Source organism: Pipistrellus kuhlii, unplaced genomic scaffold (assembly GCF_014108245.1).
Source record: "Pipistrellus kuhlii isolate mPipKuh1 unplaced genomic scaffold, mPipKuh1.p scaffold_m20_p_3, whole genome shotgun sequence".
NCBI classification, from domain to species: domain Eukaryota; kingdom Metazoa; phylum Chordata; class Mammalia; order Chiroptera; family Vespertilionidae; genus Pipistrellus; species Pipistrellus kuhlii.
The window spans coordinates 47322634-47339138 of record NW_023425529.1 but is presented as its reverse complement, the minus strand read 5'-3'; the positions used below and the strand labels follow the sequence as shown (position 1 = coordinate 47339138).

The 16505-nt window shown below is 37.0% G+C and overlaps 1 protein-coding gene and 1 pseudogene across 1 annotated transcript; both read left to right on the top strand.

Annotated features, from left to right (window-relative positions):
• Positions 1 to 10866: 10866 nt before the first annotated feature.
• Positions 10867 to 11796, top strand: LOC118730582 (olfactory receptor 6C4-like). The gene has a single exon (XM_036458635.1). The coding sequence runs from the start codon at positions 10867 to 10869 to the stop codon at positions 11794 to 11796; it is 930 nt and encodes a 309-aa protein (XP_036314528.1).
• Positions 11797 to 11873: 77 nt separating this feature from the next.
• Positions 11874 to 13021, top strand: LOC118729496 (annotated as a pseudogene).
• Positions 13022 to 16505: the final 3484 nt, after the last annotated feature.

The window sequence follows — 16505 nt, the reverse complement described above, 5'->3', positions numbered from 1 at the left end:
TGGCTGTTGGGGCTGGGTGATCTGTGAATGTGGAAGGGGGTCCTCAGAGCTGCTAACAGAAGGGATTTCTAAAAAGCAACCCATTTTGTTCTGATGCAAAAGGACAGACTAAAAATCTTAAAAGTGTGCCGGCTGCTTGGACCCAAGGGGGGTAGGGGGGCTGAGCAGACTTGTGCGTAGCCCCCGTTGTTCACACACTTGGTATTTTTCCTCTTCAAATACTTGCTTCTGATTACTAAGTCCAATACACAGTATCACCCAGTTGGGGACACCCTGGGAGACTGCAGGGGAAAGTTGTTTTTCTGGAACCTGGGGATCGAAGCAGAAAGTGACCATCGGAGAGCCAGCTCTGGGGCAGCCCACCTCCACAAATGGTACTGAGTGCCACAGAGAAAGAAGGCTCTATACCCAGGCTAGAGAGGCCATATATAGACCTGGAAGTCAATAAGGAAACACTGCCACCCAGGGGCTGAATCACAAATTGACTCTGGGTAATAAAAAAGTAAAGGAATATGAGAAATTAAGACACCGCCTGCTTAAAAATCAGGCCTGGCTTACTACACTAAGGAGCAGTGGAACGCAGGGATCTGCAACACTATCCTGACTGGGAAACAGGCGTGCCAAACAGAACAACAGAGGAAGTGAATAACCTTCACTACTGCAAATTTAATTTTTTTATATTTTATATTTTTTATTTTAATTTTCTTCATCTTTTACTTAAGAAACTAATTTTTTCCTTTTTCCTCACTTGATTTTACCTTTTTATCTTCATTTCTTCTTTTTATTTTAAAATTTTAAATATATTTTATTGATTTTTTTACAGAGAGGAAGGGAGAGAGATAGAGAGCTAGAAACGTCGATGAGAGAGAAACATCGACCAGCTGCCTCTTGCACACCCCGTACCAGGGATGTGCCTGCAATTAACGTATATGCTCCTGATCGGAATCGAACCTGGGACCTTTCAGTCCGCAGACCGACACTCTACCACTGAGCCAAACTGGTTCCAGCGATTTTACCTTTTTAATTATTACATTTTTATTTTCAATCAGTATTATTATTATTACTATTACTACTATTATTTTACCTATTTTTTAATGTATCATTTTATTTTATCTTTATTTTACTTTGGGATAGTGTTCTACTTTCTATTTTCATCTTTCATTTAGCATTGTTTTACTCTATCTAAACTCTATCTTTATGCCATCACTCTATTCCTAACTCTTCCCCTTCTAGTGTCCTGTTTCTCTTATCCTTTTCCTGCTTTAGATTTTCCCTATTCTTTCTGTTTACCCCTTGATAAAATTTCACCCTACTTATATATCTAATTTCCAATGCTCTGCTCCAAGTCCATACACACCTTTCTCTTTGTTTTAACTTTCCAAAAAATTGTTTTTCTCTGTCACCTTATGTTTGCTTGGATGTTGACTATATCAATTCTTTATGTTTTTTATGAGATTGTTTTCTTATTCTTTTTTGTTTATTTTGTTTTTGTTTGTTTTTTGCTTCTGTTTTTCCTTGCCTTGCTTGATATTAGTTGTTGTTTGTAGTTTGTATTAATCTCCAGGTACTTGTTGCTGGCATTTGCTGTGATTAGTAGCTGTTCTCTTGGAGTTTTCTCCCCATATATATAGTTCCCATTTTTTTTCTTCATTTCTTTCTCTTCTCTATTACTTTTTTTTTTCCTTTTCCCAGTTACATTTTGACACTCTTCTTTTTCTTCTTCTACTTTCCCTCCTTTCCCTTAATTTGCCTTTCTCTAGTGGTCATCTTTATTGGAGGTTATTAATATTGTGAATAAATTTCTGTTCAGTGCATTGTGTTTTGTACCTGGTTGTGTTGTATCTCGTGACTTTAAGTCAATGCAGGAGAGAGAGAACTACATAACTAGACACCTAGAGAAGAGAGACCATGGGGAGACAAAGAAACAGCCTGTATATGAAGGAAAAGCAGGTATCACCAGAAAAGGAAGTAAATGAAACAGAGGCATGCAATATTTCAGACAAATAATTCAGAGAAATGGTCATAAGGTGGTGGAAAAGAATGGAAGACAAATTCAATAACATGAGTAAGAATCAAGAAGAAATGAAAAATGACATTGCTGCCGAGACCGGTTTAGCTCAATGGATAGAGCGTCGGCTTGGGGACTGAAGGGACCTGGGTTCGATTCCGGTCAGGGGCATGTACCTTCGTTGCGGGCATATCCCCAGTAGGGGGTGTGCAGGAGGCAACTGATTGATGACTCTCTCTCATCGATGTTTCTAACTCTCTATCTCTCTCCCTTCCTCTCTGTACAAAATCAATAAAAGATATTAAAAAAAATGACATTGCTGCTGTAAAGAACTCAATAGAAAGATCAAGAGTAGACTAGAAGAAGCAGAGGACTGCCTCAATGAGTTAGAAAATTCTAGAAAACTTGCCAACAGTCATACAATTCTAGCAAACCAGCTCCAGCAATACATCAGAAAGATCATACACCATGACCAAGTAGGATTTATCCCAGAAATGAAAGGATGGTATAATATCTGCAAATCAATAAATGTGATACATCACATAAAAAAATTAAGAGATAAAAATCACATAGACTAATCAATTGATGAAGAAAAAACATTTGACAAAAATCAAACATCGTTTATTGATAAAAACTCAGCAAGATGGGACTAGAAGGATCATATATCAACATAATAAAAGCTATATATGATAAACCTACAGCTAACATCATACTGGGCAAAAATTGAAACCATTTCCTCTAAGAACAGGAATAAGAGAGGGATGCCCACTTTTACCACTCCTGTTTGACATAGTTCTGGAAGTATTAGCCATTGCAATTAGACAAGAAGAAGAAATAAAAGGCATCCAAATTAGAAAAGAAGAAGTAAAGCTGTCCTTATTTGCAGAGGACATGATATTGAAGATAAAAAACCTGAAAAATGCTATAAAAAACCTGATAGACTTAATAAATGAATTCGGCAATGTAGCAGAATACAAATTTAATGCCAAGAAACATATGGCATTTCTATACACCAATAGTGAACTTACATAAAGAAAGACTAAAAAAAAAAAAAAAAAATCCCATTTACCATTGCACCAAGAAAATTAAGATATCTAGGAATAAACTTAACTAAGAAGGTAAAAGACCTATATGTGGAAAACTACAGGACAATGAAAAAAGAGATATAGGAAAATGTAAACAGATAAAAGAACAAATCATGTTCATGGATTGGTAGAATCAACATCATTAAAATGTCAATACTACCCAAAGCAATCTATAGATTCAATGCACTCCCCATTAAAATACCTACGGCATATTTCACAGACTTAAAAAGAACTATCCAAAAATTAATCTGGAATAAAAAATGACCCCGAACAGCCACACAATCCTAAGAAAGAAGAATAAAGTAGGAGAGATCTCAATACCAGATTTCAAGCTGTATTACAAAGCCACTCTTCTCAAAAACAGCCTGGTACTGGCACAAGAACAGACATATACACCAATGGAATAGAATTGAGAATCCAGATATCAACCCAAATCACTATGCTTAATTAATATTTGACAAAGGAGGCATGAACATACAATAAAGTCAAGACAGTCTCTTTAATAAATGGTGTTGGGAAAATTGAACAGATACTTGCAAAAAAAAAAGAAACTATGTCAACAAGTTACACCATACACAAAGATAAAATGGATACAGGACTTACAAGTAATATGGTAAACCACAAAAATACTAGAGGAATCCACAGGCAGCAAAATCTCAGACATATGCCAAAAAAACTTCTTCACTGATACTGCTCCTAGGGCAATGAAAGCTAAAGAGAAAATAAACAAATGGGATTACATCAAAATAAGATCTGTCATATCTAATATAAAATTATCTCTTTGTCTAGCATTCAGACATCAAGGATAACCCACAAATAAATGCCCTCTCCCCTAAAGCTCTAGACTAGATTGCATTAATCCGTTCTTTTGAAAGTTATACTGCTCTTGTTCTGCTACTCCATGATTCTTGCCTTTTCCCCATCACCTATTTTACTGGTGTATATATTATTGACTCCAATAATCTCTCAAGATTATCTATGTTGATCTTTCCACAGCAAAATAAACCATCAACAAAACAACAAGAAATCTCACTGTATGGGAGAACATATTTGCAAATGTTATCACTGATAAAGGTTTAATCACCAACATCTACAGGCAACTTATACAACTTAATAAAAGGAAGATAAATGATCCAATAAAAAAATAGGCAGGCAATGTACCTAAATAGAGTCTTTTCAAAAGAAGCAGAAGGAAGGCCAAGACACATGAAAACATGCTCAAAGTCACTAGTTACCTGAGAGATGCAAATCAAAACGACAATGTGGTACCATCTCACACCTATCAGAATGGCTATCATCAATAAATCAACAAACAACAAGTGCTAGCGAAGATGTGTAGAAAAAGGAACCCTCATGCACTGCTGGTGGGAATGCAGACTGGTGCAGCCACAGTGGAGAACAGGATGGAGTTTCCTCCCATTTGAACCACTAATCCCATTCCTAGGAATATACACTAAGAAACTGGAAACACCAATCATAAAGGATATATGCATCCCTATATTCATAGCAGCACAATTTACAATAGCTAAGATTTGGAAACTGCCTAGGTGCCCTTCAGCAGATGAGTGGATCAGAAAACTATGGTACATCTACACAATGGAATACTATGCTGCCATAAAAAGAAGGAATTCTTACCATTTGTAGAAACCTAGATGGAACTGGAGAACATTATGTTAAATGAAATAAGCCAGTTAATAAAAGAAAAATTTCACATGATCATACTCATTTGTAAATAATAAAGAACATTTTAAGCCAATGAACAAAAAGATAAATACAGAGGCAGTAAAGCATCAAAGAGGCTGTCAAATTACAGTGGAAGGGTTAAGGAAATGTTGGGGAGATAAGAGATCAACCGAAGGACTTGTATGCATGCATATAAGCATAACCAAAGTTCGCAAAACATCAGCTAGGGGATGGGGGGGGTGCGATAAGGGCATGTATAGGAGTGGGATGGGGGCACAATGGTAAGATATGTACACATTTAATACCTTAATTTTTAAAAATGGAGAGAGAAAAATAAAAAAAATAAAAACACTTCAACAATGAGATACCATCTCACACCTGCCAGAATGGCTATCATCAACAAATCAACAAAGTACAAGTGCTGGCGAGGATGTGGAGAAAAAGGAACCCTTGTGCACGGTTGGTGGTCAATTGTAGGTGGTCAATTTACCCACCCATACACTGTACCTAACTGCAAATTTCAAACAACAGACTATAATCGACTCCACTTGGCTCCTATCTACACCTAGTCATTCTCCTCTGTCCAAGTTCTCCTAAAAGCAGCTGGGGACTAGGAGGAAAATAAGATCTGTCATATCTAATATAAAATTATCTCTTTGTCTAGCATTCAGACATCAAGGATAACCCACAAATAAATGCCCTCTCCCCTAAAGCTCTAGACTAGATTGCATTAATCCGTTCTTTTGAAAGTTATACTGCTCTTGTTCTGCTACTCCATGATTCTTGCCTTTCCCCCATCACCTATTTTACTGGTGTATATATTATTGACTCCAATAATCTCTCAAGATTATCTATGTTGATCTTTCCTAAAGCACTCTGTAATGTCATAACACATTAGCTTTCTCAAAAATCCATATTTTCCACACTTATCCATTAGTTTTGTCTGTCTAAAGCCAAACTGGGAACAGGGGGAGAGATTGCTCACACAGGTGGCTCAAAGTAAATCTTAATCACAGGCTGTTTGTCTAGAAATAATCCCAATAAATGCATTCCTCTCACCAAACATAGTTTGAAAATTAATGTCACATCACCTAGGATCTTGGTTGAAGTGAATCGCTGATTCCTCTAAGATCATATTCCCCTGCTTCATGCAATCCGAAAGTTCTTCTGTCAAGGAGCTTCTTATTTGAAAGCTCTCGAAGAGCCACATGACAATTGCCATTTCTATGTAAAGATGTAAAGGTTGAGACTGTGTGGATTTGTAAAGGTTTTCAGGGGGTGGCGATGAACAGGGGAAGAGGGTTTTCCAGCCTTGTAGAGGAGATAGAGGAAGGACACTGGCCTCCATTTTACAGCAGAGAACACTCATCAGGACACCAAAGACTAATGGGAGGGAAAAGGCACTATGGAGAAAATGCTAAACCCTCCTTGCATCTCATGTTATTTGACCAATAGAACATCGCCACAGCGACAGAAGACAAAGCTCTCACTGCTACCATCGTGCTCTTGGGGACTATATGAGCATTATGAACGGGAACAAATAATAAATGTACAGTTTATTCAATGTTACCTGTCTGTGATTATAGAACATAAAATCCTATAACTGTGACTTTTTAAATTCTTTATCTAGCATTGTACTGTGACATTTTAAGTATTATCCAGCATTGTACTTAAATATAATAAAGACATATTGCCCAGCACAAAGTAAACTGTTCAAAATAAATAGGTTTTTCTACTTTCTGTAGTTATTTTTAATAATTCTCATTACTGCAGTTTCCACAAAGTTTTCTTACTCTCCTGATGTTCTCCTGTTAAATTCCTTGGCGTCTCTTTGGACTTCTTCCCCAATCTCCTATTAAAAGTTCAATTCCAGAGTTCTCAACAAATAGGGTTCATTAGCACACTCTCAATTTGGGCCTCCTGGGACCTTTCATTTCTTTCCTATGCTCATTATCTTAAGGTATTCCTAAATACAAACATTTTAAATATGTTTCAGCCTCGTATAAAATCAGATACAGCATATATCCGGGCTCAAACAAGTCAGAACAGAGGAATTAAGACTTTGAAGTGAGGATGCTTTTATTACCACTAATATAAGTATGCTTAACTTAAGTAAATCACATCTCAAAGGATTATTTTACAGGCCAGGGTACAATTTATTTTTCATTTTTTAACCAAATTTATTGAAGTTACATTGCTTAATAAAATTATATATGTCAGGGCACATTTTAAATTAATGTGGAAATAAGAAGTAGCAAGTGACAGATAAGCTCATATATGGAAGGACCAGTAGGGTTTTTTTCCTACTAAATTTTCATAAGCTTGTAAGTTTTTGTGAATAATTAGGTCAATAAGTACTGGTGGGAAAGCAAACAAGTTCCGTTTTATGCCACCTTTCATTCACATCTGACTTCTAACTTGTGATTCATCCCACGACATGTATGGGTAATATCCCACACCACTGCCCGGAAGTCAAGTGAGTGTAAGTATATTCTCAGCTTATAGTAATATAAATGTTATTTGTCCATGATTGTAGGACATAAAATCTAATAACTGTGACCTTTTTATTTAAAATGAACTTATACTTGTTTTATAGCCTTCATACAATATAGGCAGGTATAAGGGTATGAAAGTATAAAGTAAAAAGGGACAGTTCCCTGTATGTCCCCCACTTCCTCATTTAACTTCACCGAAGTAATACTGTTTATTGTTTTTCAGACATATGTGACAATATACATAAAATACGGTTTTATATCATATAAAAGATGTTTCTATCTATCTATCTATCTATCTATCTATCTATCTATCTATCTATCTATCTATCTATCATCTCTAATTGATTCCAGAGAGGAAGAGAGGGGGAGAGAGAACTAGAAACATCAATGAAGAGAATAATTGATTAGCTGCCTCCTATAGGTCCTCTACTGAGGACTGAGCCTGCAACCCAAGCCTAGGCCCTGACTGACCAGGAATCAAACCATGGCTTCCTGGTTCATAGATTGATGCTAAACCACTAAGTCTCTGCAGCTGGGCTGCATATATATGTCTTTTTTACAAAATGGGATGATACAATACACTATTGTTAACATATTAAAGTTAATTTGAGATACAAAAGAAAATGAGAGTTAAAATATGGGGAATCGTGCACCTATGGATGAGTACAGTGGGACCCGGAGGTCAGAGGGGGGAGAGGACTGGGAGGAGGAGAGCTATGAGGGGAAAAAGAAACAACTGGAATAATCTGAACAATAAAGATATATTAAAAATATGGGAGAGTTAATAATTCAAGCCTAGAAATATTTATTTGAGAGTTAGCAAGAGGATAGGATTGTTTCACTCATTTGGAAACTAGAGCGAGCAAGAGCAACTCCCGACAAATGTGTGTTTAGAAGAAAAAAGAGTAAGACATGCATGTTTAGAGTTCAAAGAAAAGAGGAAAAATTATGAAGTACCCATTAGTTAAAACCAGAAATTAAGAAGATACGAGAAAAAAATGCAGAAGAAGATATTAGAAGAAAAAAATCAAAGATAATGTAGAGGCAAAATATAAATATGCCTAATATTTTTCCATATGCAATCACCATTTAATAAATTTGTTAAGAAATTAAGAAGCAAGTTTGGTCCACCTGTGTCTTAGATTCAGAAGAATTTGCTAGCTGTGTGTTCTTGGTCAAAGCACTTAAACTTCCCCAGCCTCAGTTTCACCATCATTATCATTATTATCCTTACAGTATAATTAATCCACATTATCTCATCTGTAAGGTTGAGATAATGATCATAATCGCTCTTCCCTGTGTGAGGATGGGAAATCAGCACAACCTGGGAGTCAATTGTGCAGACCATGGAATCAGGTGGCACTGGGTCAGACTCCACAATTCACTAGCTGTGGAAGTTGGAACAATTTATCAACTGCTCCAAAACTTAGTTTCTCAATTTGCATAATGGGGATAGTAATAATACCAGTCTCAAAGGATTATTATGGGAATCAAGTAAAATAAGTGTCTATTCAAGTCTTTTGCCCATTTTTTCATTGGGTTGTTTGTTTTCTTGGTGTTCAGTTATATAAGTTCTTTATAAATTTTGGAAATTAACCCTTTATCAGATGCGTCATTGACAAATATGTACTCCTATTTAGTGGGTTGTCTTTCATTTTGCTGATGGTTTCCTTTGCTGTGTAAAAGCATCTTAGTTTGATTTTTATTTTGTTTGATTTTTATTTTGTAGTCCCATTTGTTTGATTTTTATTTTGTTTCCCTTGCCCATGAAACATATTAAAAAATATCGCTATGAAAAATGTCTATATTTTTTTGCTGCCTCTGTTTTCTTCTAGGTTCTTTAAAATTTCATAACTTACATTTAACTCTTCAAATCCCTTTTGAGTTTATTCTCGTGCATGGTGTAAGTTGGTGATCTACTTTCCTTTTTCTTTTCCTTTCCTTTTTTTTTCTTTTCATGTATCTGTCCAACTTTACAAATACAATTTATTGAAAGAGAATGTCTTTACCCCATTGTATGTTCTTGCTTCCTTTGTAAAATAATTTTTAAAAATTTCTTTATTTTTTTATGTTTTGTTAATTTTCACCCGGGGATATTTTTTCATTGATTTTTAGGGAGAGAGAAAGAAAGAGGGAAAGACAGAGAGAAACATCATGTAAGAGAAGCACGTTCATTGGTTGTCTCCTGCACAAGCCACCACCCAGGCTGGGTCAGGGAGGAACCTGCAACTGAGATATGTGCCCTTGAACAGAATTAAATCTTGGACCCTTTGGTGCATAGGCCAACACTATATTCACTGAGCCAAACCAGCTGGGATGCTTTGTCAAATATTAATTGACCATAAAGGTGTAGGTTTAGCTCTCTATTCTGTGCCATTGATTTATATGCCTATATTTATGGCAGTATCATGCTGTTTTGATTACAGTAGCCTTGAAGAATAGTTGGATGTCAGGTAGCATGATGCCTCCAACCTTGTTCTTCTTAACTCAAGATTCCTGAGGCTATTCCGGGTCTTTTGTGGGTGCATATAAATTTTTGGAATATTTGTTCAAGTTCTGTGACATATGCCATTGGTATTTTAATAGGAATTACATTGAATTAATAGATTGTTTGGGTAACGTGCATATTTAATGTGTTAATTATTCCTATCCATGAACACAGAATATGCTTTCACTCATTTGTAGCTTCCTCAGTTTCTTTCTTTAGTATCCTATAATTTTTAGGGTGTAGGTCTTTTACCTCTTTGATTCAATTTATCCCTAGGTACATTATTGTTGTTGTTGCAATTATAAATGCGATTGTTTTCTTAGTTTCTCTTTCTGATAGTTCATTGTTGATATGTAAAAATGCCCCCAATTTCTGAATATTAACTTTATTTGACATCTGAAATTTAGTTTTGTATCCTGCTACTTTACTGAATTTATTAGTTAATACTAGTTGTTTTTGGTGGAATCTTTAGAGTTTTCTATATACAGTATCATGGCATCTGCAAACTGGGACCTGAGGGAAAGCAGACACTGACTGCAAAGATTTAGAGACTGATATTAGTCACAATAGTCCACAAATTCAAAAAAATCTAAGGGAATTTGGGGATCTCTTTGGATACACAGTTATGATAGTATTGCTTATTCCCTCCTAATGGTCCCTCAACTATGACCTAACATAGTTCGCTTTCTTTCTCACACTTAGACCAAGGGAGTGATGGAAATAAGACACCACTACTAAATTAGCAGATAAAAGGTTAAAAGTCAGTATTCAAAGAGACACTAAAGGGAGAAAATGGTAACTTAGGCATTGGGTTAGAAGATGCACTAGGAAAGTATCGATACATGAATACCCTGAAAATGAGTCAAGGAAAAAAAATCCTCCTAAGTGGGAATTTAACAAAAATTCTTGTGAAGAGGCAGCCTCTATCCAATAGAAAAATCTCATTTGAGTCAAATTGATGGGTGGGAGTGGAGGTGAGGGGGTGGTGAGGTTGTTGAATCAAGTCAACAAAAATACCTTAGCTTCTCCTGAATGCTCCTGTGCTCTTCTTTCCTTCTAAATACCAGCTTTTTTCCCTTGTTTTTTCCTAGGATGTGAAAGTTAATGATGAAAAACCATACCTTTCCAACAGAATTCATTCTTCTGGGACTAACAGACATCCCAGAAATTCAACTTGTCATCTTTATACTTCTCTTTCTGACCTACATATTTAGTATTATTGGAAACCTGACCATCATCACCCTCACACTACTGGACTCACACCTCCAGACTCCCATGTATTTCTTCCTCCGGAATTTCTCCTTTTTAGAAATTTCCTTCACAACCACTTTCACTCCTAGGCTCCTGTTCAGCATCTTAACTGGGAAGAAGAGCATCAGCTTTGCCGGTTGCCTCACTCAGTATTTCTTTGCCATACTGCTCGGGGCTACAGAGTTTTACCTTCTAACTGCCATGTCTTATGACCGCTATGTGGCCATATGTAAACCCTTGCATTACACAACCATCATGAGCAAAAGGGTTTGCACCCAGCTGGTTCTCTGCTCTTGGCTAAGTGGTTTCCTGATCATCATATCCCCAATCATCCTGACCAGTCAGCTGGATTTCTGTGCCTCCAACATACTGAATCATTATCATTGTGACTATGGGCCCCTCATAGAGATAGCATGCTCAGACACAAGACTCCTGGAGATACTTGACTTTATCTTAGCATTTGTGACCTTGGTGGTCACTCTGGTGCTGGTGAGTATTTCCTATACAAACATCATCTGGACCATTCTAAAGATCCCCTCTGCTCAGCAAAGAAAAAAGGCCTTTTCCACCTGTTCTTCCCACATGATTGTCATCTCCCTCTCTTATGGCAGCTGTATCTTCATGTACATAAAACCCTCAGCAAAAGAGGGAGTTGCCTTCAATAAGGGAGTCGCTCTGCTCAATAACTCAGTAGCCCCTTTGTTGAACCCATTCATTTACACTCTAAGAAATAAACAAGTAAAACAAGCTTTCAAGAATGTGATCAGAAAGTTTATGACTCTTTAATGAACATAAAGACCTCTGCTGAAGGCTAAGGCAAACAGCAATTAGCATAAAAGTGCAAGAGAGACATTGGAAGGCCAATGGACTATCCTGCTGTGATTGCAATGTCTCAAGGCAATTTCCTGAGCTGATACTTTACATTGTATACCAAACTTTACCTTTGATTTACCTGTATGCATCGCTAAAAGGAAAATGTGTACTCAAAGTGAATAAAAAGCAGACAAGACTGGTCTCGGGTGCCACTTCAAGAAAAGGACTCCACCTGGCCCCCACCCCTTAATAATTCATATTTTTGTCTAGCATTTTCATTTGGGCATCAACCCCTCCTCTAGATCCTGAACCCTGCCATGCAGGTTTCAGAATACCTCAAACTCAAAGAAAAATCTGAACACATTTATGAAGTTCCTCTCCATGAAAACACAGGAGAAGTTCTCTAACACCCACCTTATTAAAACAATATCTAAGAGGAATTCATTAGGAAAAGATATCAAAGTTATATTTAAAACTTGACAATGAAGGGGAAATCTGCTAGAAACCCCCCCCCCCCCCCAGATTAAATATTTCTTTCTAGTTCTGAGCACTTCCTGCCCCAGACAGTCACTGTGCAATTCAACCCCTTCTTGACCTTGGACCTCAGCAAAAACTGCAAATGCCACTTGAAGGCCCCCTCGCACATGTGCCCAAGATCACGTCTTCCCCACTCTCCAAGGAGCTGCGGCAGAAGTACAGTGTCAACTCCATGCCCATCCACAAGGATGACGAGGTCCAGGCTGTTCGAGGATGCTACAAAGGTCTGCAAATTGACAAGGCAGTGCTGGTGTACAGGAAGAGACATGTCATCTGCATGGAGCTGGTGCAGCGTGAGAAGGCTACAGCACACCTGTCCACGTGGGCATTCACCCAGCACAGTGGTTATCACCAGGCTAACACTGGACAAAGATCGGGAAAAATTATTGAACAAAGCCAAATCTCAACAAAATGGAAAAGAGAAAGGCGAATATAAGGAAGAACTTTCTGAGAAAATGCAGGAATAAATGTAACCTGTTGGGCAACCATGGTTTAGCTGTATGTTTTGAGCCTGGTGTGTATTCCTTTAAACTTGTTCAAGATATCTCTGGAATATTTTGTTTCCTTCCTGGTTTGTTATTGATATGTGGCTCTATATATCTATTCTGCTGTTTGGATTAATTTTATGAATAAAAATTGGAAAGGTTTCTTAAAAAACAAATATAACTTTGTAGCAAATAAATTTTGAACTAGACATTTTGAAAAATTGCAAAAAAGAAAAAAAAAGAAAGAAAAAAAAGTAAAAACAACACCACACTTCTCATTCTTTTTTTGGAGATGACAGAGGATCCTCAGGTTATGTCTGACTTGATGTACATTGTTTTGTTATATTATCATTTCCCATTTATTTATAAAGGAGAAAGGTACATAATTTTGTCGTATATACATATGTGCTTTATGTTTTTTATTATTTACTATGGCCTGGTGCATGAAATTCATGCACAGGGCATGTCCCTCAGCTCAACCTGCACCCTGTCTGATCTGGGACCCCTGTGGGGAATGTTTAGCTGGGATTTGGCATTTCTCTCATAATCCAGGACCACTGGCTCCTAATCACTCCCCTGCCTGATACCCCTAACCACTCTGCCTGATGGCCTAATCCCCCACAAAGGCCCCCCTTCTGGCCTGGTGACCCCTAACTTCCTCACCCACCAGCCTCATTGACCTCCAACTGCCCCCCCTTGCCCACCTGCTCACATGCAACTGCCCTTTCCTGTGAGCTAGATCATGCCCAACGGCCCTCCCCTGCCAGCCTGTTAGCCCCCAACTCCTCCCCTCACACTGCCAGCTGCTCAGCTCCAAAGTTCCTCCCCTCCAGCATGTTTGCTCTTAACTGCCTCAGCCTCGGCCTTGCCACCATGACTTTGTCTGGAAGAAGGTCCAGAAGTTCTCTCAATCTAATCAGCATATTATACTTTTATTAGTATAGATTTCCCACAAGTTAAGGTCAGGAATTGTTATCTTTCTTTGAATTTTTTTTATTGTTTCACTTTATTACTGCTGTGTATGTGCTCCATACACAGGGATATAAGTGCTTATATAGGTGGGTTCCTATTTATGGGGAAAATCACATTACATTATGCCATAGGAAGGGATCTCTAATGTAACCCAATGACCTACTGTATGTTAAATTATATTAAATTAAAATACATTATTTGTTTTTTTAAAAGATATGTTTATTTTTTAACTTCTTTATTAAATTATTACATATGTATGCTTATTTCCCACATCACCCTCCCACCCCCCACCCCTGCTTTCTGTGTCCATTGGTTAGGCCTATATGCATGCATGCAAGTCCTTCAGTTGATCTCTCCTCCTTACCCCACCCTCCCTTACCTTCCCTCTAATGTTTGATGGTCTGATTGATGTTTCTCAGTCTCTGGTCTTGCTTTTGTTCATCAGTTTATGTTGTTCATTATATTCCATAAATGAGTGAGATCATGTGATATTTATCTTTCTCTGACTGGTTTATTTCATTTAGCCTAATGCTCTCCAGTTCCATCCATGTTGTGGCTAATGGTGAGAACTCCTTTTTTACTGCACCGTGTAGATATACCACTGTTTTTTAATCCACTCAGCTACTGATGGGCACATAGGCTGTTTCCAAATCTTAGCTATGGTGAATTATGCTGCTATGAACATAGGTGTGCATATAACCTTTCTAATTGGTATTTCTAATTTCTTGTGTATATTCCTAGAAATAGGATTACTGGGTTAACTGGGAGTGTCATTTTTAGTTTTTTTTTGTGTTTTTTTTTTTACTTTGGACCTCAGCAAACTCCATCCTGTTCTCCACAGTGGCTGCACCAGTCTGCATTCCCACCAGCAGTGCATTAGGGTTCCTTTTTCTACACAGCCTTGCCAGCACTTGTTGTTTGTTGATTTATTGATGATAGCCATTCTGACAGGTGAGATGGTACCACATTGTTGTTTTGATTTGCATCTCTCAGGTAACTAGTGACTTTGAGCATGTTTTCATATGTCTCTTGGCCTTCCTTCTGTCTTCTTTTGAAAAGATTCTATTTAGGTCCGTTGTCCATTTTTTTAATTGGATCATTTATCTTCCTTTTATTAAGTTGTATAAGTTGCCTGTAGATGTTGGAGATTAAACCTTTATCAGTGATAACATTTGCAAATATGTTCTTCCATACTATGGGCTTTATTTCAGTCAATATAGATGTTTCTTTCAGTTAATGTTTTGTTGATGGTTTATTTTGCTGTGCAAAAACTTTTTATTTTGATGTAGTCCCATTTGTTTATCTTCTCTTTAGCTTCCATTGCCCTAGGAGCAGTACCAGTGAAGAAGTTCTTTAGCTTCCATTGCCCTAGGAGCAGTATCAGTGAAGAAGTTCTGAGATTTTTCTGCCTGTGGATTCCTGAAGTATTTTTATGGTTTCCCATCTTACCTATAAGTCCTGTATTCATTTTAAGTTTATCTTTGTGTAAGGTGTAAGTTGGTGATTTAGTTTCATTTTTTTTGCATGTATCTGTCCAATTTCCCCAACATCATTTATTGAAGAGACTGTCTTGACTCCATTGTATGTTCATGCCTCCTTTGTCAGATATTAATTGAGCATAGTGGTTTAGGTTGATATCTGGATTCTCAATTCTATTCCATTGTTCTATATGTCTGTTCTTGTGCCAGTACCAGGCTGTTTTGAGAAGAGTGGCTTTGTAATACAGCTTGAAATCTGGAATTGAGATCCCTCCTACTTTATTTTTCTTTCTCAGGATTGATGTGGCTATTCAGGGCCATTTTTTATTTCAGATTAATTTTTGGAGGGTTCTTTCTAGGTCTGTGAAATATGCCATTGGTATTTTAATGGGGAGTACATTTAATCTATAGATTGCTTTGGGTAATATGGACATTTTAATGATGTTGATTCTACCAATCCATGAACATGATATGTTCTTCCATCTGTTTACATTTTCCCCTATCTCTTTTTTCACTGTCTTGTAGACTTCTTTAATTAAGTTTATTCCTATGTATCTTATTTTTTTTTTTTTGGTGCAATGGTAAATGGGTTTGCTTTTTTAGTCTCTGTTTCAGTAAGTTCACTATTGGTGTATAGAAATTCCATAGGTTTCTTGGTGTTAATTTTGTATCCTGCTACATTGCCGAATTCATTTATTAAGTCAATTTTTTTGATGGAGTCTTTTTTTTTTTTTTTTTTACAATATTTCATCTGCAAATAAGGACAGCTTTACATCTTCTTTTCCAATTTGGATGCCTTTTATTTCTTCTTCTTGTCTAATTGCAATGGTTAATACTTCCAGTATTATGTCAAAAAGGAGTAGTGAGAGTGGGCATCCTTGTCTTGTTCCTGTTTTTAGGGGAAATGGTTTTAGTTTTTGCCCATTGAGTATAATGTTTGCTGTGGGTTTATCATATATAGCTTTTATTATGTTGATATATGATCCTTCTATTCCCACCTTGTTGAGAGTTTTTATCAAGAAGGTGTGTTGGATTTTGTGAAATACTTTTTCTGCATCAATTGATACGACTATGTGATTTTTATCCCACATTTGTTTATGTGATGCATCACATTTATTGATTTGTGAATATTGTATCATCCTTTCATTCCTGGGATAAATCCTACTTGGTCATAGTGTATGATCTTCCTGATGTACTACTGGATCTGATT